At 36.7% G+C, this 25433-nt stretch overlaps 1 protein-coding gene across 3 annotated transcripts in view; it reads left to right on the top strand.

Annotated features, from left to right (window-relative positions):
- The window catches only part of LOC145057734 (uncharacterized), an 83500-nt gene extending 58448 nt beyond the window's left edge, over positions 1-25052 (top strand). For 2 of the 3 annotated variants that reach the window (XM_079005614.1, XM_079005613.1), the window contains exons 15-16: positions 24203-24613; positions 24726-25052. In XM_079005614.1, coding sequence (XP_078861740.1) covers positions 24203-24613; positions 24726-24930 — 616 coding nt within the window. In that variant the 3' untranslated portion in view covers positions 24931-25052. Of the gene's footprint in view, positions 1-24202; positions 24614-24725 lie in introns of those variants that run through there. The other variant, XM_079005616.1, reaches the window with a different exon arrangement.
- Positions 25053-25433: the final 381 nt, after the last annotated feature.

Below are 25433 nucleotides of genomic sequence, written 5' to 3'. Positions count from 1 at the left end.
CAAATGGCATCACCATAAACTTGTAATGCCCATGAAGAGTCCTGGAAGCCTTCTTCTGAATATTCTCATATCTCCTAATCTAGTGGTAACCCAAACTTAAATTAATCTTGGAAAACCAAGACGCATCCTGAAGCAGATCAAATAAATCGTCAATCCTTGGAAGTGGGTAGCGGTTCTTCACCGTACGCTTGTTCAGCTTCCTATAATCGATACATATCCGGTGCAATCCGTAATTCTTCTTGACAAACAAGATGGGTAATAAACTCCTTCTCCAGAAGCGTCTGAAGTTGTGTTGAAAATTATTGCATCTTAGGAGGTGCAAGATGATAGGGTGCCTTGGCTATCAGAGCCGCACCCAAAACTAAGTCAATCCTTCACTCAACCTACATCTTAAGAGGTATCCCCAACAACTCCTTAGGAAACAAGTATGGAAATTCCTAAATGATAGGCACATCCATCATTGTCTTTTTTTATTCAGCCAGAGTATCAACCACATAAGTTAGGAATCCAGAGCACCCACGCAGAAAATACATCCTAGCCCTTGTTGCTAAGTAAATGACGAGACCACCTTGAGTACCCTCACCATGAATAACTAGGTCCCCCCACTTGGGGTTTGAACTCGTAACAACTGACGCTCATAGTCAATTGGCTCAGCTAATCCATACCCACTATTAATCTCGTTCCTCTTAGAGGAATAGGAAAAAGATCAATATGAAATTGCGTCCATAACATCTCCAATACACAATCCCGGTAAACCCTCGATGCGCTCACAATGCGGTCATCGACAATCTCCACATCCAAAAATGACCCAACGCTCCCTAAGTAACATCGAATGTATTGTTTAATGAAAGAGATACGAACGAATGAGTGGCCACCGAATCAAAAAGTACAAAAGTAGGCTTATGATTGACTATGAACAACCTTAGTCTTAACATAAAAAAATTGAGCTTAAGCAAAAGAAAACATCATAAAATGAATAAAAAGGTACATATCGGTAACCTAATATTGTGCTGCTCTAACCTCCTTAGTCGCCAAAGAGAATGCTCGTCTTCTCATCATAAGAGCCTCCGCATTTCCCTAGCGACCGTTAGTGATTCTTAGAGTAGCTAGAGCGAGTGCCCTCATAGCTCTACCAGCTAATCTTGGGTAATCGTCCTTCTTATGGCCGATCTGATTACAATGGAAACATATTAGTGCATCATGAGTGAAATCCTTACTTATATGTACTGTCTGGCCACGCTTGAAGAAATCTGACCCCATCGCACGACAAACCCTGTCATGCATCTTTCCGCACTTACCATAGAGGCTACGACCCTATTGACCCTAGATTGTAACGACCCAAAATCACTAATAATGTTTTTTATTTCTAAAACCATCAGTTTAATTCATCAAATATCTCCAAGTCAATCACAAAATACAATATCAAAAACATCATAGTACAATTATCCAAATGGTGCAAAAATCATGAGTGTAAGATGTGCCATCTCGTCGGGCCCTTTCCTTTCGTACTAGAAGCACCAGAAACCACAAACATAACTATAAGCACAAAGCTTAGTGAATTCCCAAAAGTACCACATACAAAACATACAATTGTGCCTAGCCCTTGCGTATGTTCCAACCCAATACACAATCATGGGCCTAGCCCTGGAGCCCAACCGTAGGGTTTCCTTCAACCTATTATATACTCATGGGTCCAGCCTTGGGGTTTATTACTACCCAATCACATAATAATGGGCCCAGCCCTAAGGCCCACCACTAGGGTCTATTTCAACCCAACATGCAAAAACGTAAGAATCACAAAGCAGCTAGCATCATACATACACAATTTTTTGGGTCGATATTGATGCCTTCAACCTATAAGAACAGTGAGAATACTCACTTGTAATTTAAGATAAATGAATCACACACTCGAGCTGCTGCTATCATAGCCCGTAACACTAATCACCACCTATAGACACCCTTAATTAATAATCAAAGATTTAACCCAGTGTCAAAGGTCCAGATCATCTTTCACCTTAACAAGGAAAAAAGGCCATTTTCCTTTTCCATGCATGACCTAAAGTACAAGGCCCAAAACCCCTAACAACCCAAGGCCCACAAATAGCCCAAGTGAGTTTTCTGGGACTACCCCCTGTGTACTACCTATTACGCCCAACTTACTACTTTAAGTTGGAAGGTTTACGGGGCAGTAACCCAATATGCCCAGCGTACTCAGGGTTATGCCCATTGTACCCTTCAGAAGTCTAAACTCTCTATTAAGGTCATAATGCTTTAAGCCTTAATGTCCAAACTTCAGATCTAAACCTAATGAACGTCTAAAGTCATAAAGTTGTAACATGTATTCCTTTGCATGGCAAAAGGGAGCTCAAAACCAAAACCCTAACTTATAATTCCATATAAAAGTCCATAACTCTTGCATGAACGAATACGAAAGACCAAGCTTGCATTTTTATGTCCCCAAACACTCAGAAATGCCTGAAAGGACAGCTCAAAATTGTCTAGAGTACACCATACTTATAAGACCAAGTTTTTTTAGGACAATAAGGTCATAACTTGCAACCTAACAAGATCTAGAAAGGAAAGAATCAAGATTTGAACTTTATACCTCCTGGAGATGCACAAAGAAGTAAAGAATATGGATCCAAAAGCTTGAGTGCAACACCACTTCTCCATACATCTTCCTTCACTACAAAGAACACCAAAATATCAGTCAAGAGCTTCAAAAATCACACACAAGAATTAGGGTTTCGAGATGGGGGCTAAGAGGGATGGATGTTGGAGGTAAGGAAGGTTATAAGGCCATGGCCACATTGTGATACAATCCATGGCGATCTCTTCCTATTTCCATATGGGAATGGTCAACGACTTCATCTTGCCGTGGGGTCACTAATGCTCGACCTTGACTCTCCAGCAAGTCAGGCATCTCTCTACAAACAACGTATCTTCGTTTTTATACAGGGCCACCAATAGCTCAACTTTACATCCCTATACATATTTATGGCCCCTAGGTAGATCGAAAACTTTGACTTATAAGCCTCTTCTAACACTGTTTGTCTCACCCACCAGTAGTCGGAATCGAAAATCTGTCGCACCGAGTCAACAAGCCCTGACCGTCTCTGATGAATAACAGAATCTATCCCCTGATCCATTATGCCTTCCAATTTTCCTTTTTCAATCCTTTCTCCCAAGCTTTCTTCATCATATCAAACAAAGACGAGATAATAACCATCCTTAAGCATATATCCCTAATAGGAGCGCTCACTACCTTACGGCTCAAGGCATCTGCCATAACACTGGACTTTCCAGGGTGGTACATGATCTCACAACCATAATCCTTTACCACATCCAAACATCTTTGTTGCCTCATATTCTAATGTGGTTGATCCATCATGTACCTTAAGCTCTTGTGGTCAATGTAAATAGTACACCTAACCCCATACAAATATTGCCTCCAAATCATTAGAGAAAAAACTACAACCCCTAACTCGAAAATCATTCATAGCGTAATTCACCTCATGAGGCTTCATTTTCCTCGAAGCGTATGCAATCACATGTCCTCTCTACATGCGGACAACTCCCAAACCCGAGATAGACGTATCACAATAAACCACAAAATCATTCATTCCCTCAGAAAGCATGAGAATATGGACCTTGCATAATCTCTATCTCAGCGTCTCAAAAGCCAACTGTTGATCGGGCCCCTACTAAAAAGTAACATTCTTCTTCGTCACACGGGTCAAAGGCACAACAATCTCAGAGGGGTTCTCGGAACCTCCCATCACATAACAGCCTCGATCTTGGCATGATCGACCAATATGCTCTTCTGGTCAACGATGTTCCCTAAGAACAACACCTTGCGCAACCAAAAATCATATTTGGAGAATTTAGCGTACAACCTATCTCTCCTCAGAGTCTCCAATACCTGTTGGAAATGATCATCGTGCTACTCCTTGGTCTTAGGGTAGACCAAAATATCATCAAATAAACACGATCACTGAGCGATCCAACATTGTTCTCCACACCCAGTTCATAAGATCCATGAACATTGTTGGTGTCTTGGTGAGCCCGAATAGCATCACCACAAACTCGTAATAACAATAATGAGTCCTGAAGGCTGTCTTCTGCATATCATCGTCCCTGACACTCATCTGATGGTAACTTAATCAAAAATCAATCTTAGAAAACGAAGATGCACCTAGAAACTGGGCAAATAAGTTGTCGATCCTTGGAAGTGGGTAACGGTTCTTCATTGTTAGCTTATTCAACGCCCGATTGTCAATGCACATCATGTATGAGTTGTCCTTCTTCTTCACAAACAAGACTGGTGCTCCCCATGGTGAACTAATCGGTTAAATAAAACCCTTGTCTAGCAGCTCCTGAAGCTGTGTAGACAACTCATACATCTCGTGGTTCCAAACGATATGATGCCTTGGCTATCGGGGCTACACTAGAATATAAATCAATCTGGAACTCGATCTTCCTCTCAGGAGGAACTTCTGGAAAATCCTCGTGAAACACATTAGGGATATATCGAACAATGGGCACCTCAATAAATTTGACTGTGCCCCCAACTCGAGTATCTACCACATAAGCCAAAAACCCAGAACAACCATGTTGAATATATCTCCTAACCCTCGCAGCTAAACAGAGAGTCGGCCTATGTGAGCTCCCTCTCAAGGAATAAATAGCCCCCCCTACTTGGGGTTCGAACTCGCACTAGCTGATACTCACAGTCAATCATGTCTTCATTGGAAACCAACCAATCCATCCCAATGATAACCTTCGATCCTCGCAGAGGAATCGGTACCAAGTCAATATAATATCTTTCGTTGAAACAGGTTCATGACACACCCACGATGAACCCTCGAAGCACTCACAAAATGGTCATCATGAATATCAACCTCTTACAGATAATCCAGAATCCCGAGAGCCTAACTAAACTTCTTGCTAAGTGCAACAGATACAAAGGATCGGGTAGCACCTGAATTAAGCACAAGATGATCAGTCATACCACTGACTAAGAAAGTCCAAATACCATATCAGATATAACATAAGCATAAATAAAGAAAGCAATAAAGATATTATAAAATTATGTACCGGTAACCACATCTGGTGCTGCATGAGCCTCATCGGTAGTCAACTAAAATGCCCTACTCTTCACCAAAAGTGTCTCTGCATTGCCCTAGCAACCATTGGTAATCCTCAAGGTGGTTGGTGCATGCACCACCACTGCCCCTCCTGACAATCTCAAACAATCGGCCTTTTATGGTTGGTCTGATTGCAATGAAAGCATGTCAGTGCACCCAGGGGGTAGTCCCTACTCATATGACTTGTTTGACCACATCTCAAACAACCTAAATCCACAGCCGACATGCCTCACAGTGTGACTTCTTAGCTTGACCCACTACTATCTGCACCTTCTTCATCTTGCACTTCTTTTGAAGCTCCAACTCGATCTCTCATTCCCAGACCCTCAAAATCATATCGTTCAGGGTCTTGTATCCCGAATAGCTCACAAACTCTCTCATCTCATCCTTCAGCATGTCATGATACCTCGTCTTCTTCATCTCCCCGTCCTTAACATACTGCAGAACCAACATGGCCCTCTCATGAAACTTGGTGGTGATCTCTATCAGGGTCTAAGTAATCTGATGAAGTTCTTGAAACTCACTCACTAGTTGTTGCACATCAGTTTCAGGTGCAAACTCCTCATGAAATCTCGAAACAAACTCATCCCAATACATAGCCACCATCACCTCAGTTCCAAATATACGACCAAACTCTTCCCACTAGTCTCAGGTTCGGTCTATCAGAAGGCAGGAGGCAAATCCCACCTTTACCCCCCTTAGGGCAGAAGCTCACTTGCTAAGCATTCTCCGTTTCAGTGATCCACCGGCAGCTGGAAATGGGGACCTTATTCCCAAAGAACTCTGGAGCTCCTCAGGCCTTGAACTCCCTAAATGAAGGAGTTCGAGCTCCTAGCTTCCCCGAAGCGATCTTTTCCTTAAAGGCATCGAGTCGCTTATCTAGAAGCTCCATAATCCCCTCCTTGGTGGTACTGAAAATCACAGGGGTGGCCTCCATGATACGGCAAGTGACATCAGAAGTCATAAATTCACACAACTGCTCATCAATTGGTTCGACAACAGTGCCTGAACCAGATCTAGAAGCTCCTCCTCGAGTAAACACCATACTCAACTGAAATATAAACATACAAACGTTCGGCACAATTCTGAGTACACTTCCTTTCTACAAGACCCTTAGAAGTTCGAATACCGTTGTTGTCTCAGGTACAGATCTTGTGTTTTCAATAGTACGGGTCCTATACTATCTTCTACACCTATCTATAATTTCCTCAAGAACCATCCCGAAACCCCTAAGTCGCCACACTAGATCTATACACACCACCCTATGCTAAACAACATACAAATCCTACTATGGCATTCCTATGTTCTCCTAGGAATTCCAAATTCAACCGCCCTGCAATACCAAATCACCGGTGGTTGCCTTATGCATGCAAGTTGTACACAATATGGGATCACATAGATTGTTGAATAATGATTCTAACCTAAATCTACAATCAAACAAGGAACATGAAATAGGCTAAAATGATCATTATAAGGCTATATATACCTAATTGTATACAACTTTTGAAACATAACTTAGTCGATATCAATTCCATGTAATACATAGCATCCAATCTTCCTAGGCTAGGAATCATACTAATTAGGAAACTCTATCATATGATTCATGAAGGTATCTGTAGCCCTACACTAGCATTCAATTTAGAAATCCAAAATACATGGGTATGGGTATTTTATGAACCACTTACTTGAGCTCGCCTGATTGCTCGCATCGCACCCCCTTTTCACTTAGTAAAAATCTTTTAGAAATTAAAAAATTTCTCTTGAAAAGATTATCATTTCCTCAGTTTGAGTTCTGATACATCCGAAAGTGTGTGCGAATCTCTCAAACAAAGGATCTGATACCAAACTTGTAACAAACTAAAATTAGTAATAGTTTTTTTGTTTCTCAAACCATTACTTTCATTCATCAAACATCTCCAAGTCAATCACAACATAAAATATCAAAAATATCATAGTACAATTATCCAAATGGTGAGTAAATCATGAGGGGAAGATGTTGTGTCGTCACGTCGGGCCCTTCCCTTTCGTACGGGAAGTACCTGAAACCTTAAACTTAACTATAAGCACAAAGCTTTGTGAGTTCCCCAAAGTACCATATACTAAACATACAATTAGACCAAGCATTGGGGTATATTTCAACCCATACACAACCATGGGCCTAGCCCTGGTGTTTCTTTCAACCCATTATATACTCATGGGTCCAAGCATGGGGTTTATTTCAACCCAATCATACAATAATACGCCCATCCCTTGGGTCTATTTCAACCCAATATGAAAAAAAGTAAGAATCACAAAGTAGATAGCATCACACAAACACAATTTACTGGGCCAACATTGGTGCCTTCGATCCACAAGCACAGTGAGAAGACTCACCTCAAACTAAAGAATACCAAATCGCACACTTGAGTTGCTGCTATCACGAATCCTCACACTAATCACAACCCAAAGACAACCCTAATTAATAATCAGGGATTTGAGCTAATAGCAAAGGTCCAAATCATCTTTCACCTTACCAAGGGAAAAAGACCATTTTGCCCTTGCAATGCATGACCCAAAATACAAGACCAAATACCCCTAACAACCCAAGGCCCAATAATGGCCCAAGTGAGTTTTCTGGGAGTATGCCCTCTGTACTACCTATTATGCCAACGTACTACTTTGACTTGGAAGGTCTACAAAGCAGCAACCCCGTATGCCAACCTTACTCAGGGTTATTCCCAACGTACCCTTCAGAAGACAAAACTCTCTGTTAAGGTCTTAATGCTTTAACACTTAATGTCCAAACTTCATATCTAAACCTAATGATCGTCTAAAGTCATAAAGTTGTAACCTTTATGTCTTTGCATGGCAAAAGGTAGCTCAAAACCAAAACCATAACTTATAATTCCATATAAAGCTCCATAACTCTTGTATGGATGAATACAAAGGACCAAGCTTGCATTTTGTCACTAAACACTCAGAAATTCCTAAAAGGACATATAAAATGGTATGTAGTAGACCATAATCATAAAACCAAGGTTTTTGGGACAAAAAGGTCATAACTTACAACCTAACAAGATCTAGAAAGGCAAGCATCAAGATTTGAACTTTATACCTCCTGGAGATGCACAAAGATGTGAAGAATTTGGATCCAAAAGCTTGAGTGCAACACCACTTATCCAAAGATCTTCCTTCACCACCAAGAACAATAAAATATCACTCAAGAGCTTCAATACTCACACATAAGAATTAGGGTTTCAAGATGGGGGCTAAGCGGGATGGAGACTGGAGGTAAGGAAGGGTTTAAGGATATATAGTCCTTTAAATATGGTCCAAACCCTAAAAATTAGGGTTTCAAGTCCACACGAGTATGATCGGCGTACCTCCACGTATGCCTACTGTACAAGCCAAAGTTTGTGTTTGATATTAATGTGCTACGTATGATGTAGCTCTAATGTACACCATGTGTAGAGACTGAAAATGAAAACATTTGGGTTTTTAAGCTATAAATTGAAAAATACCTAGTAATTAATGTTACACATATCGTAAATCATAAGTCTTGAACTTCTTCCCTAAACTCCCTACAACCCAAATCTATGGCTGCTTAACTTAGTGTGAAACTCCAACTCAATCTCCTGAGTTTGTGTCAAGTTAATCATATCCTCAAGCTTCTTGGATGTTGCCGCACTGATGAATGACCTGATGTTCATCCTCAACATGTCATGATACGTGGTTTATCTGCATCTGCTCGTCTCCCACATATTGCAGAACAAATAATGCTCTCTCCTTGAACTTAGCATTGAACTCCACCACAATCTTTATAGTCTGCTCGAGATCATGAAACTCCCAGGGCATCTATTTTATCTTAATCATGGTTATATACTCTTCCTTGAACATGGTGAAAAAGTTAACCCAAGTCATAGCATCAACCACCTCTGTTGAAAGAGCATGAATCACCTCACTTTGTCAGTCATAAGCCTAGTCTCGTCAAAGACATGCAGCAAACCTAGCCTTCGACCCCTCTGGGCAAAAGCTAGTCAGAAAATCACTCTCAAGGTATGCAATCTAATGCATATTAAAAATGGGATCCTTCATCCTGGAAAACTCATGAGCCCTGCAAGTAAGAATGTCACATAAATTGAGATTGAGTCCTCCGAGCTGACCAACTACTAGCTTGGCCCGTAACGCCTCCACACATAACATGCAACTCCTTAAGGATAACACTCAAAACCTCTACAATGACCTAGTACCATTAACCAACATCATCCAACCTAGATCTAGAGCCTAAATCGGAACCAGAACCACCACCATGACGAGTCATCACCATTCTAAAAAGTAGAAAGATTAAAATGTGCACCCAATGCTAACCACACTACAAGTTCCTTCGAAATTCTATTACTTTTTTTGATTTGAGTATAGATCCTATGTTTTCAGTTGTACGGGCCCATACTACTTTCCACATTTATCTCTACCTTTCTCAAGAATTATCCCAAAACTCCTATGTCACTACCTACTACCACAAACTAACTCTCTCTCAAAACAATGTATGATTACACCAAGACACTTCCTAGGTATTCCTAGGACTTCCTCCACCACTCATGTAATGAAAAAGGTTTGCTCTAGTGTTGACAAACCACCCTATGAATACAATTTGTACATATACAGGATAAAATAGCATTCAAATAAATGTATTTACCATAAGTCCTTTATAGTAAATGAACAAACAATAAGTCCTAATCAAATATTCTAAGTCTATCTAACCCCAAACACCTCCCACTTTAAAGAATTCATTGGATAGTTTATCATCAATACCATAAACCCTAGCGAAAACAAAAAAACATATTTCAAGCATAAATGGCATCTATCCTATAAAGGTATTCTAGAATGAAATCCTAAACAGATTATACTCTACTTCTATAATGCTTATCATTTCATATCATAAATTATTATATCATCCATGTATGACTACTCTGGGAGTTACTTACTTGAACTTTGGCTGATTGCATATATCACACCTCTTTCTTAATAAAAACTTTTTTATAAATAGATTTTGTAAAAAGATTTTCTTATTCCTTAGTTTGATTTTCAGACACACCCAGTGCTAGCCTCAATCCCTCAAACCAAGGCTCTGATACCAACTGATAACGTCCCCAAAATACAAAGTAATTTTTCATTTGTAAATAAGATAAAAACCATTCATTCCATTCAATCAAAAGATAATCCAAGTATAAAATACAATATCTTCTATCATTAGAATTAAATATTAAATAGATAGTGTGGAATCTCGAGTGGATGCAATACTATCAGCCTGAGCTATTTCCTTTGCTACCAGAAGTACCAAAAACATTTAAACTTAAATCGAAAGCACAAAGCTTAGAAAGTTTCCTAAGATACCATATATAACACATAATAACATACATATCAATTGTTGGGTTTTGAGCATTCTAACACTCCTAAGGTGTACATGCAACCCTAAATGCCTTGGATCTATGTTTTCTCTCTTATACATGCAAATATGGAGTTTCCAAGGTATTACCCTATACTAGCATACAAGTATCATATACTACACAAGAATCTACTTAGCATAACATACCTTATGGAGGAGCTTGATGTCTTGATGTATCTAGCCTTAAGAGCTTAGCCCCAATAGTGTGGAGGCGTCAAGTGGAATCACAACACATCATGGACAAAGAATGAACTTGAGAGAGAATCTCCATGCACCAAAAACTCCATGAACTCTAAGACTAGAGTAGTTCACGATTTTTGGGCTAGAAGCATCTATTTATATGTATGAGGAATCCAAGAGTCATGGGTATAACCCATAACCCAAATCCATACCCATGGGTTTAATGATCCATGGTTCATGTGGCCCACCTCTTTATGTATCCTTACATAAAGTCGATCCAACATGGATCATAAGGCCAACACATATAAATATAACTAATTAACATAATTAGACCCTATAGATTTAATTAGTCTCTTTTGATCACCAAATTAATCTCCAAATTAATTGTTGATCAATACTAATTAACTCATATGATTTCATATTAATATATTATAACTTATAATATATTAATAAATCATATATAACGTCTTCTCTCAAAAGTCCATCCTAACAAATTGCCCTGATGATATGCAACCCAAATGGACCATGCTACTCTCGGGTCAAGTACATACCAATAATAGTTATGAGCTTAGACATCTAATCCAACAGTCTCCCACTTGGATAAGTCTAAAACTATTATTGCAAGTACGAATTCATAAACTAACTAGCAAACATTGCTCTTAAATCCGCCGTCGAACTCTGAACAAATCAAATAACGTGTCCATTAGATAAGTGATCATATATTCGTCCATTCTAGATATCATACGGACTGAGACATGGATTATAATCATTCTCTCAGACCATTTGTTGTTTACCGATTTTCGATTTATGATAACTGACTAATTGAACAAATAAAATCAGTCCAGCCTTGGCCAAGCACTTTGGGGTGTCATCACTAAATCACCGAGGGGGCCACAGATATCGCTTTTATCCTTATGAGGTAAAAGGAATGGATAAACTTCGACTCATATGCTTGTACTAACTACTTGTTGAATCATACATAAAGGCACGTTTTATAACATCAAGTTACTGATGCGTTTTCGTACAATCAATGTATAAGCAACTCGTAGTCAACAACTCATATCTCTAGGTTTGAAGAATACAAGATATTATCATCTCATGATTCACTCGTGATAAAATCCATGAAGTGATTCAAATGAGCGTGGGTTTAATCCAATACTCAAAACTTATAAGCACTCATGAATGTTGTAGCAACCATTGCTATGTCTAATGAGCCTTAGACAAATCTTACAAGCCAAATTCATGACAGTCTTAATTCATATCTACTTCCAACATATGACCGACTGTGGATTGTTTGAATAACTTTGTCATTCAGGAAGAACGACCTAGTTATTCTGGAAGTCAAAACATGCAAAGTGAAACACAAGAATAATACTTAATCCTATATGGCCCCAAACTCTTGAGTGTAAATAAAAACCCTTTTATCTAAGCACCATATTGATTACTCATTATTAATTGTTTTGATTTATCAAATTAATACTTGAATTGAAACAATAGTCATGCCATGCACCAAGCATGCATACTATGTTTACCTATGGTCCTTTCTTTAGTGAAATAGATCAATTGAACACGACTCCAATGATGCTTATATCACAATCCCAATCCCTATTGTAATTGTAAGAATACCAAACTCTTGCCATTTACTGTAATTTGTTAGATTCTAAACTTATATGCAATGATCCCCTAGTAATGACTATGCACAAAAGTCACAAAGACTTGGCAACAAACATTACAGAGTATTCCAATGGAAATCAATTCCATGGAAATGAAGTCTCAAATTCAAAGTACATTCCTTTGAACATCCTTCTTTGCATTAAGTTCTTTAATCTTGCACAGATTTAGAGAATAACTTCTACCTATGGAAACAATTCCATGTTACCATTTTGACTATCACTTCTGAACAAGAGTTGCCTCCTTTCGGAATATGTCAATATGGTCCTTTCCAAAGTTTACATTATACTTCCAGTTGTCCACGATCAACCAATCTTTGGTAAACCTCAAATTGTCCTTGACAATTGTTTAATCAATTTAGTCATGTCTAGTTTATTTGTCATGTTCTCACAATTCGAACTATGAAGAGGGATGTCGTAATCATAATTGAATTTTGAGAACACAACCTATATAGAATTTCCTTATGTTGAACCATTCCAACATAACATTCATATATATCTTCGACTAAAGTTGACTAAAATCTCAATCTAAGCTTGTAGAATTGGAATGAAGTATAAAATCCTCTCCTTTAGTTATAGCAAAACAACTTTTCAAACCCAAATGAAACTTTTGTTTTCTATAATTAACATTGCTAACTTGCAACACATAACATAATAATCGTGCTCCCACTAACATGATGATTATTAGCATAACACTTATGCTCCCACTAGCTCTGACATGTATCCAGAAATCAGCTAGACATCTTGAAATCAATACTTTATTGACTTTCATACCAAAGTTCAGATTTCTGATACGAGATAATTTGATAAGACTTTATCATAATCATACACTATTCCTTATATAGCTTACATGTGTGTCTAAACAATTTTAGAACTATGAAAATGGATGCCGTAATCATAGTCTCAATTGTTTAGACCTTTGTTGTTTCTCACAAGTCTATGTTAGTGTGTCGGTTACCCACACACGCTCCACTAACGACTTTGAGAATGCAAATATCACATTTGCTATCTACTTAAAACCTACTTAGTGAATGTGTTTCCTCACCATCGTTGTCATGAATCGGAGAGAAACCTTATGACACTTACATTTTCTGGTGTATGTGTTCCTATCCATGTGAATTTGTCATAACCATAATCTCAAGACAAGGTTAGTGACAAATCCAAACTCATATGGACTGAACTTGCCCAATCTCATTTTCTTGCCACCCGGCAGCACAATGGCCTACCATTGCTTCCAGGTTGTTATGCAAACAATTGAGAACTTACAGAACTCACAAGCATAGTCAACTTAAACTAGAATGGGCACAGAAACAGAAATATGTCAACACGATAGGTTCTAAACCTCAAGTCGGGTGCTAGTGATAAACCAAATGTTTTACTCTTGATTAGATCTTGAAATTCTTTCAGGATCTTTAAGACTCTTACTATTCTCTTGACATATGAGATTCTCTTGTCAAGAACCATTCCTTGACAAAAAAAAAATATTCAAGAGTTAGTGTGGATTCTTATCAAGATAAGCACTTCTCACAATTGGTCTTAGTTGGTTTCTGTTTTATCCAAACATCACAACTTACCAATTTCAAATGTACAAGAGGAAGAAACATTTTACTCTTACATTTGATAAGTGTTAGAAACCTTTCTTAAAATTATGTCACTCAAGTTACAATCTTAGACTATGACTCTAAGACTTGATTTTGGAACGAAGTATGATTTATCTTTGATTTAACCATTTCAACAATTCATGATTCCTCTCCTTAGCCAAACAAATGCAATAAGGTGTCTTTAGATGATCAATTGTGATATGGTTCCATAATCATTAAGATAATCATAAAACAAGATACTCATGTACTCTCCCATCTCTTCAGATCGGAGAAACTTGTATCTTTCTGCCTAATTTGATTCTTCTTATTCATTCTGCCAATCATTGAAACCTTTCCAATGTTATAGAATTACACTTAAACTTGTAAGCATAACCATATTTACTAAACTTTAGTAAATCATAATGAATAACCTTATTAGCCTTTGTAGTGAACCCGACCAGCGCACAAATTAATGTAGACTCACATGTACATGTGAACAAGGAATTAGTCTTAATTTACCAAAGATGAAAATTCTCATTCATCATACAACACAAGTTGCATGATTCCAAGTTTCTATCCAACTGAAACCTTGGGTGATGAGAATCATTCCTTATTTGGTAAGTTATGACATTACCACAAATGAAAGAATCAAATCCATTTACCAATATTGCTTATCAATGGAAACATATAAACAACAATTTTTTTCACAAATGCCATTGTAAGGATACTTAAAAAAAATAAATAGAAACAAAAATTTTCTTTTATTTTAAAACTTGCGGAAAAACTTATCCTTACAATGCAAATACATATGAAAACTTGTTATCTATTCCTAGCAATATTTCATAACTCTTATGCAGCGGCTCAAAATTCTGGTCATCGAACCATGCGATCGGAATCAGCACACTCTTTCTTTAAGCTTCCTTTGATTCTTCCAAAACATCAAAATGCAATTACATTGCATTATGTATTAAGAATCCCTAAACAGAATCTTAATAGAGTTAGATAATGGGCTTTACCTAAAGTAGAGTCAAACATTTGACTTTACTATCCTTATGGACTTTTAGGTAAATTCGGCAGCTTCGCAACTAATGCCCCTTCCTTTGGCGAAAGAAACATATGGACTATTTGGAAACGGTACACAAGACTATCACAGACTTAGCCTTTCTCTTTATCATTGGGTCAAACGACTTGACCATGGCCGATCCATTTCCATTTGGAAGAGAAAGTTTTTCTGGACTTCTAGTGTTATCATTGTTAATGTCCATGAAAGTTTGGGAAGTGGATCTTCTAATCTAATTTGATTTACCAATGCTCCAAAATCATTGCTGATTCAACATCATCAAGCAAATAGGTAAGATCAGTAAGGGTCAGGTCATGATCTGTCATCAGGGGGTGACTGAAGAACCAAGTCAACAGCCAGCTACCTCAAGACTTCGACACCCGACTCTCCCGGCTTGTCAATATGTGACTTAACCTCTAAGATGTAAGAACAGATAGACTTTGCTTTTCAATAGGGATTGATTGACTTAGAACTTATCAAGTCTTGAAACTTGTGGGATAGGGAGATTTATTGGAGGATCTAGAGGAAGTGAAGCATGATTTTCAGTCCTAATAATGCACAATAAAGGGATTAATGTTTCACCTTGATTGCCAAGTGGGATATCATCTTCAATAGGATAGCTTGTTCCTAAAGATTTGGGAAGACCATAGTTGTCTTAACTAGACATCTATAATGGGAGAAATTCAAGTTTAGTTGATTTAAAGTCCTTAATATAACACCCAATATGAAATGTTAAGGCTAGGACCCAACAAACTATTTTATAACTTGGAAGAGGGATGCGGTAATTGTCACACCCCCAAACCAGAATGGCGGAAACATTCGGGGGTGGATGACTTCACGTAGTATCACAACCATTGAATATTGTAAAGAAAGTAACACAACCATCACATATATAATGAAAACGTATGTTGTTGCGTTATACATAATGGCAAAAGAATATTACAATGAGATGATAAATGTTCCATAATAAAACATCCTTAGTGTTCCTTTCTCCAAAAGCTGGTGGTTACCTGTATTACTGATTCCCTGAGAAATACAAGTGGTTTCGAAAAAGTGTCAACAATTAAGTTGGTGAGTTCATAAGCGTTTTGTATTGAAAAAGTATGTCCTTTTTGATAGTAAACCGATGAACGAGGTTTTCAGAAAATCCAATATTTTCTATAAATGATTTGAAAAAGTTCCCGTGTTGGAGTGCGTTTGTGTTTTCCATACTTGAATAATAGTGATAAAATTTGTATTAACGATAAAATGGAAAACTGAAATGCATATATGAATCTCGTAAATCTAACTTGTTTTTATATTTTTATGTGAGTTTTATAACCATGCTAATGAGATTGTTGGCCTGTAACAACGTTCTTCAGGCGTTGAAACTGTTATGACATTTGTCACCCCAGGCCTGCCGGTCTAGCTGTAGCTAACAACTTAGGTGTGGGATTGTCAATCCCGTATAGATCTATACACAAGTATCACACTCCCCCTACAAGGGATTATGGTATATAATACAGGACTTAATAATGCATACTCGAACGTACGTGAAGCTGTCTCACATTACTAGATATAAACAGATTTACGATGATAAAAGACTGTACTTCCTTTGAAAGTATTTCATTTGTCGAGATGTATATGTAAAATGTATGAAACACTTGAATACTATGCTCATTATAGTTTGTCAAAAGTATGTTCCCATTTGGTAATAACAACTTGGTGATATAATATCCCTTTAAAACATAAAGTTATTTTTGTATCAACACTCTATAAGAACGATATTATAAAAATAATACTTTGATTTGTAATGTACTTGTATTTCCCCCCTAAAACGTGAAAAGAATTGAAAAGTAGGGGTATGAACTCACTCGTTTCGAAGAGAGAGGCTAGGGTTGAGCAGAACTTCGTCCGCGGATGGTTGCGTCGTCGGGCTCTTCGGGGATCTCTGCAGCGTAAATCTTTCGTCGGGGCTCGAGTGCGGAAACCGAGGTGAGGGAATGGTCTCTGGTGCTTGGAAGGGTGTGAGAGTGACTGAAGAATTGAGAAAGGTGTGCAAAGACTCGAGCTCATGCCTTCTATTTATAGGGCTGGAAACCCTCGTACGCGGCGCGTACTTCCGGAGTACGCTGGGCGTACTCGGTACGCGGGGCGTTCTTGGTTACGCGGGGCGTAGAATGGCGTCATGGCTTACGACTCGGGTCTAGCTAAACGTAGCTTGGGCGGGCCGATGGGACTCGACGCTGGGTCTAGTACGCGGGGCGTACTCCCAGAGTACGCGGGGCGTAATCCCTGCTTCCGACTTCTAAATTCCGTAACTTTCGCGTACGAGCTCCGTTTTTTGCGTTCTTTATATCCACGCGTAGGTGAGATTATGCTCTACAACTTTCATTTAGACTTCGTCAGCTAGTTTTGACTTTATTTTTAATGATATATTTTTAATAGGCCGGGCCACCTAAAGTTCGTTAAAAATTCATAGGTTCTTTATTCGACGTCGGTTTTCGTTTGTCTTTTTATTGTGTTATTACTACTGAGGAGATCTTCAACTTTCGTTTAGGTTGCGTTAGCTAAATAACACTCGATCTTCAATCCGAGTTTTTAGCCCTCTACTACCGTTACGAAACTTTGAAAATTCGTAACTTCTTCATACGAGGTCCAATTTGGGCGATCTTTTTATGCACGTTCACCTTTCAACGAGATCTACGACTTTTGTTTAGATACTTAAGGCTTAAAATGCATTTTATTGAGATTCTACTTTTTACGTCAAATAATGTTTTAACGTCGCGTCGTAAATATACGAGTGGTTATAATTTCTTCAATATAACCCGGTTTTGAGCGTTCTTTATGTTTTTGGAAACCTTGGCATGATATCTAATATTCGATGCATCCCAACTTAGATACTTGAACACTTTATTTTCGAGGTTAATTTCGTTGTACTTAGCTTTCGAGCGTTACAATGCTTTTGGAAAAATATAGGGTTGTCACAGTAATCCAAGCTACAAAATATTTGAAGGTGGGTAAATGACAATTTACCAATTTCCTCCATGAAAAATGAAATTGAATTATGTTTTAATTGGATTTGAAACTCCTAGATCTTTTGAGATACATTGAACTTTCAATGGCATGTTTGAATCTCGATTATGCCCTCTCAAGTTTGTGACTGGGATACCGAGGATCACAAACAAGGTCTGAATAACCATGCAAATTGACTTGGTACCCTTAATTTTATCACCTAATCGATGTGCCAGTTAACCACACACGCTCCACTGATCTATGATAAAACTTAAGTTACCCTTTGCCACACATTGTCAGTCCCATGTTAGTGTGTCGGTTAACCACACACGCTCCACTAATACTTAACAAAGGTGCAAAGTGTAATTTCATGGGTTAGCACCATTTCACATTTTCCTAAGTAACTAATATTAGGAATTTATAAGTATTTAGTTACTTAGTATTTATCATTATACTTTTAATGAAGGGAGAATTATAGTCATTTCCTACCCGTTCGGCTAACGACCCTCCACCAGTCAACGAAGCGGTGGGTGAGAGTGGACACCCATTAAACTGCCATTTTATAGGCAGTAACCTTATACCCCCCTTATAGACTGGCTTCGTGAATGAGGACTACTAATGGTAAGATTGACTTTACTCTTATACATATATATATATATATATATATATATATATATATATATATATATAATCATTAACTTTTAATATTATAATAGAATAAGGGTTGAATTTTAAACTATTAAAATTTTGGGTTTGATTTGGCAATAAAGTATACATGTGGAGGTAACTTTGCAAATTCCAAAACTTGAGGACAAGTTTTGAAACTTTTCAAAACTCTAAGATTTTCATAACTTATGAGTTTAATTAAAGTTTTAAAAAACTTTAATGAAGAGACTCTTGAACATCCATAACTTGAGGACAAGTTATGGAGTTTATAAAACTATTTATGCCAAAAAGACTCTTCATGTTTCTTAACCTATGGTTTTAATAACTTTTAATGAGACTTTTCATATAACTTGAGGACAAGTCACAAAACATATATTATGAATAAATTTTAGATTAATTTGTATTAAAAACAACTATCACAAACTTGTCTAGCAATATTCATAATCTTGATTAAACTCATATGAACAAGACAATTCAAATCAAGCAATTTTCATGTAATTAGCCTAATCATTAAACTAAAACAAAACATGAAACTTTTGAAAATTATCCTTTTGAATTGGATTAGAATGATCATTACCACATCAAAAACAGGTTTTATAAGTCCAAAACAGTTTAAGGTAATGATTCTAGACCAATTCCAGCCTTAAAACTCGAAGATATGTTGTTTGGGCGTCCAAATCGTCGAGTGCATGAACCAACTCGACAAGTTGGATTGTTTTGAACACTTTTAAGGCACGGACTTGTCGACTCACTAGATGGACTCGCCGAGTCCGTTGTCCAGACAACAAAAAACTTCGTTTTTAAGTAGATTTTGCAAGTATAATTGAACACAAGCCTAGGCTCTGATGCCACTGTTGGGTTTTGAGCATTTTAACACTCTCAAGGTGTACATGCAACCCTAAATACCTTGGATCTATGTTTTCTCTCTTATACCTGCAAATATGGAGTTTCCAAGGTATTACCCTCTACTAGCATACAAATATCATATAATACAAAAGAATCTAGTTAGGATAGCATACATTATGGAGGAGCTTGATATCTTGATGTATCTAGCCTAAAGAGCTTAGCCCCAATAGTGTGGAAGCCTCAAGTGGAATCACAACACATCATGGACAAAGAATGAACTTGAGAGAGAATCTCCATGCACCAAAAACTCCATGAACTCTAAGACTAGAGTAGCTCATGATTTTTGGGCTAGAACCATTTATTTATATGTGTGAGGAATCCAAGAGTCATGAATATAACCCATAACCCAAATCCATACCTATGGGTTTAATGATCCATGATTCATGAGGCCCAACTCTTTGTGTATCCATTCATAAACTTGGTCCGACATGGATCATAAGCCCAACACATATAAATATAACTAATTAACATAATTAGTCCCCATAGATTTAATTAGTCTCTGTTGATCACCAAATTAATCTCCAAATTAATTCTTGATCAATACTAATTAACTCATATGATTTCATATTAATATATTATAAGTTATAATATATTAATAAATCATCTATAACATCTTCTCTCAAAAGTCCATCCTAACAAATTGCCCTGATGATATGCAACCCAAATGGACCATGCTACTCTCGGGTCAAGTACATACCAATAATAGTTATGGGCTTAGGCATCTAATCCAACATCTATAACAACCTATTTCAGCTACCATATCCATTTCAAACCATATGAATGCAATGGTCCCCTACAGTCTTACAATCACTTTCGTTGCTACAGTCCCAATACAGTCTTTCCTGCTATGCCATCCCCTCTCATAGCCAACTTTCGTTCAAATTATATAGTCCTCCCATAGTCTTTCATGAAAGTTACAAAGACAAAAAAAACATATGCTAACACTTAGTGTCCTATAGTATAGTGAAAAGACTCACTTCTTTAGCCAGTCACACAATCATCACACCTATTAGAAAACTGCCAATTGGAATAACAACCACCTAAACAAGTGATCAAAAGTCAACCTTAGCCTATGAACCAACCCTAAAATTTGAACTAAAGTTAAACCTACTATAAAGTCAACAAAGTCCACTTTTGGTCAAAAAAACATGCCATGCTCCTTCTAGGCGCCTTATGCCCAAAAATGAACAAAATAGTCGGGTTTAAAGATTTAAAACAGGCGCACTGAGAAAAACTTAAAAGTTTATCATAACCACGAAAAAAGTGATGCACTTTGGATAATTTCGTAAGGGGTTTTGACTTAAACCATTAAGTCGCAACCCCATCTTCCAGATTTGAACTCTAACGTGGTCTAAAAGGAGAAAGTTTCTAACTTTATCCATTAAAACATAACACATCAACCAAGATCTAGAATTTTGTACTCCAAAAGAACTAAAAGAGCTCAAAAACTTCAATGGATTGAAGGAAAGGCTAAAGGTCCAAACTTTATGAGTCCAGATAGTTCGGGCAACAATCCGAAGTAATTAAAAGGAACCGGAGTCATGAAAACTCCATACTCATCTCCAAAATGGGACCATAAGTGCATAAAATGGACATTAAGAAAGATCTAACAAAACTGAAGGGAGATGCCCAAACGTTTTGGATCTAAACTTGATCCTATCTTTCAAGCACACAAAATCAACCTTGATCTTAAAGCTTTAGGCACAAAACATGGAAAAAAATAAACTTCAAAGGTGAAGGGAGGCTCAAATCAAGTTACAGGAGGCTAGGGTCTCATGGGATCTCGTTAAGGAATGATGGATGCTGAGAATGTGCTAACCTTAAGGGTTAATGGTACTTAAATAGCCTCCAAAATCCTAAAAATTCGTTCAACTCATGGGCCTAAGCGCACCGCTCCCTTAAGTAGTGTGTTGTACTTCCTTGATTGAATCCCGATTCTTCAAATTTCCATACTTCAACAAAATAACAAAATAAGATCAGGATAAGTGATGTCCTAGAAATAATGATGTTACAAGTAGCCTAGGTGCTAGGCGGCCTCTTACTATCTACAATTTATGCTTGTAGGTCAAGTTACTTAGAGTCAGTCCTAGGCGGTCTAACCTGGTTAAAAAGTCGAAGAGTCAAAATTTTCAAGAAAAATTTTATGATTAATCAAATTAATGAAAATTGGTGACTAAATTATGATGATCGATGAATAAAAATGTGAAATAAAAATCCTCCTTTAGTCTAAACATTATGATGTACGATGATTTAAATTGTTAGACGATTGTATATATATATATATATATATATATATATATATATATATATATATATATATATATATATATATCGAATTTTTATGGTTATTTACTTATTTTATTAGGATATAGGTAATATTTATTTATTTAAAATAAATTCTTCTGCAATTAAGTGTCTCCGCCTAGGTTCTGATTAATCCCAACCTTTACTGATTAGTCCCTTAACTCCAGTCGATCTCCCAACAACCGCCTAGTGACATTTACAACCTTTATATATATATATATATATATATATATATATATATATATATATATATATATATATATATATATATATGTATATATATATATATATATATGTATGTATATGTATAAAATCTCTTCTTCCCCATTATCTAAGGAACTATGGTGAGTTTTTCTCGATTCGATATTATGCTTCATGTTTATGTCGATAAGGATGTCAAAAAACCCATCAGATCATGACTCCGCGGGACCCGTTTCCATACCACGGTAATTTTACAATATTTTTGGGTTCTGTAGTGGATTGTACACATGTTTAGTTTTTGTGGATAAGGGCTAGGAGTTCAATCTCGAATACCTCACATACCCCCAAAATAATTACCCTATATTTGACTTTGATCTTTTGATATTATCGTTGAGATGGGGTTATTCTCGTCCTTGTACATTAACTTCTTGCACGTAGTCTCATTCTGTCATCACACATTGTCTTCCTTCAACAATAAAGTCCTGAGCTTGTCTCAAATACCACTTGTCATATGGTCAAATTTTGGACGCGTGCAACAATCGATAATCTTGCTATCAAGGGTCAAGTTCGCCTAAAATTAGGGATCAGAAGAGGTGTGGAACTCTTGTAGACATTATGAACACTAACGCCTAGTTCCCGAGTTTTAGCAAAGAAAAGAGAAGAAAAGAAAAGAAAGTAAGGAGAGGAAAGAAGAGAAAGGAAAGGAAAAGAAATTGTCTTTTGTGTTTCCGAGTTGGAGAAAAGTGAAAGGAAAATTAAATAGTTTGTTCTTTATCTCCGAATCATTCCAAATCAGCAGGAAAGTTAGGAGGGAAAGTGATCTTCCACTTCCTTCCTTTTATGAAACTCGAAAACACCAATTTTTCTTACTTTTCTTCTGAATTCCATTAATTTCCTTTCTTTTCTCTCATTAAGTTGAAATTGTCAAAAGGGTGTAAGAATGCAAAGAAGATTTTAATACTTGAAAGATGTTTAATGTTATATTCCTCCCTACGGTGAAATGAGTACAAATGAAAAAATAGTTGGTCTTAAATAGGGATCATATGGAACACCAAAAGACATAGGAAACAAAAATACACATTGTAAAAGAGAAAACAACGGTCACATCTAGAATGGAAACTAATGCCTAGTTCCCAAGTTTTATTAAAGAAAAGAAAGGAAAGGAAAATAAATTAAGGAGAGAAAATAAATTTGGGTTTTGTGTTCCTGAGTTAAAGAGAATTTAAAGGAAAATTAAACATTTTGTTCTATCTCTCTAAAACCTTCCAAATCGGGAGGAAAGTTAGGAAGGAAAAAGATCCTTTCTCTCCATGTTTTGTATGTTGCAACATCATTCTCCAACTTTTACTCAAATATTCAACAACCAGTATCTAAATAATACATTGCACTTTAAACTTGCACCAACCATATATACCAAGTTAGATCAAGACTTCATGTTTTTCCTTTTCAAGTTAAGAATGAATAATATTAAGAAATAAACATATTTCCAAGTGGTGGATATTAATTCTAATTCCTAAAATTAACAAAGACTATAATACATAAAATGGAATAACATTTTGTTTTTCAAACTATGCAAGGAGATGCATTATTTTTCTGGAGTGCTTCCTTTCTAGAAATGCATATTTATCAATTAGGTAATCTTACAAGATATAGCTAGACTGAATTTGGTGAACATGTATTTATAATTTTTGGTTACAATTAGATTTTAAGTTATTTAATTATTAGATGAAGACTTAAATTTGGTTATGTATAAAGACAAACGGGGTATGTTTATAACCAAGCACATGTTTTATAATATTTATCTACAAAGCTTTGCCGACTAATAAAATTCAACACATAGTGGATTATATTTTTTTTCGAACGCAAAATCTAATCTATTCCTAAACTACTCCTTTAAATTCATTTATGTCCCAAACGAGACTTAAACCTTCAATCTAAAGAGAGAGGGCAACATCTGATACTACTGAACTAGAATCCCTTTTTAATAGTATATTATATAGCTCATGACACGTAGAGCTGGATTCTTTAAATTTCTTTACACTAAAATTGATGATTATTGCCAAATCCAGATTCGGAAATGTATTGCATACAACAGATAAAACATACATAGTTCTATCATTCAGGATCAGAAATCCTCTTTTGTCAATGAAGACTTTTTACGCGTGCTACCTCGTTTACAAGATATCAGAACCCTTGGAACATCCGTTGAAAGTGAAGATCAATCAAGATATGTGGAAATTAGCACGTGGTATAATGAATTTGAGAAATGATGGCCGCAGGTATGATCAAATGAAACTTGTGTATTTGAGTACACCTCAAACACCAGTAATTGGATCCGATGGTGTAGAGAGACCTCCTAGCACAATGAACAAAATCAAAACAATACCATTTCCGAAAAAGAGAAAAGATGGTTGGTGGGAGGTGAGGTTGGGGGAATTCATCACCCATAATGAGCCATTAATCGAGAATATTCAACCTTGGTATGTATTATTATCACAATTTACGGCATGCTTTATACAAGTGCACTGCAACAAAAAAAAGTTTGTTTTAATTTGGCATTTTCTCCTAAATTACAAAATTCTACAATTCCAGGTACAAATCTTGTTTTTCCTATGTACCCGAGTCCAACCTTCCCTATGATGAGGATGCGGATGTTAGTACCCCAGTGGTTCCTAGCTTATGTCTTGATTATGAACCACGCATCCATATATCAATGTTTTGGGGGGAAGCACTAAGACAAAATTATTGCATACTCCCTAAAATTATTGTGCAAGGTATTGAGCTTCGACCCTTGTAAAATCCATAATATATGTCGTGTTAGAAAGGACTTAGATCCATTATTTATAAGTTGTATTTGATATGAGACGTTCACTTCTACATTTTACAACTAATAAGGTGAAGAAATCATGATCAACAATTATGTGCTTTATAAGTGAATAATTTAATAATACGTTGATTTAAAGACATATCATTTAAGATCTTTGTTTCTAATCGTCGCACAAATTGGTTGGGTGTTGGTTTCCTATTTGTTGTGTTTGTCTTTACTGTTGAAAATTGTGTTGTACTTTGGTGGTAGATGAGTAGTCTTGTTGCTATTTCTTTTCTTTGTTTATTTGTAACTATCAAACAAATGAATGAAGAAATGAAACTTCTCAAGTTCTATTGAATCAAGAACAAAGTACATATAAAAGAGGAAAGAGAGCATCAAACTAACATAACACATAAATAATCTTAACCCTTATACTATGGCTATTTATAATTCTGACCCTCTAATATCCCCCCCTCAAGTTGGAGCTAAAG

This window comes from Lactuca serriola, chromosome 6 (assembly GCF_051521515.1).
Source record: "Lactuca serriola cultivar US96UC23 chromosome 6, Lser_US96UC23_V15, whole genome shotgun sequence".
NCBI classification, from domain to species: Eukaryota; Viridiplantae; Streptophyta; class Magnoliopsida; order Asterales; family Asteraceae; genus Lactuca; species Lactuca serriola.
The sequence above is the reverse complement of the archived record's forward strand: the minus strand, read 5'-3'. Positions and strand labels throughout refer to the sequence as shown.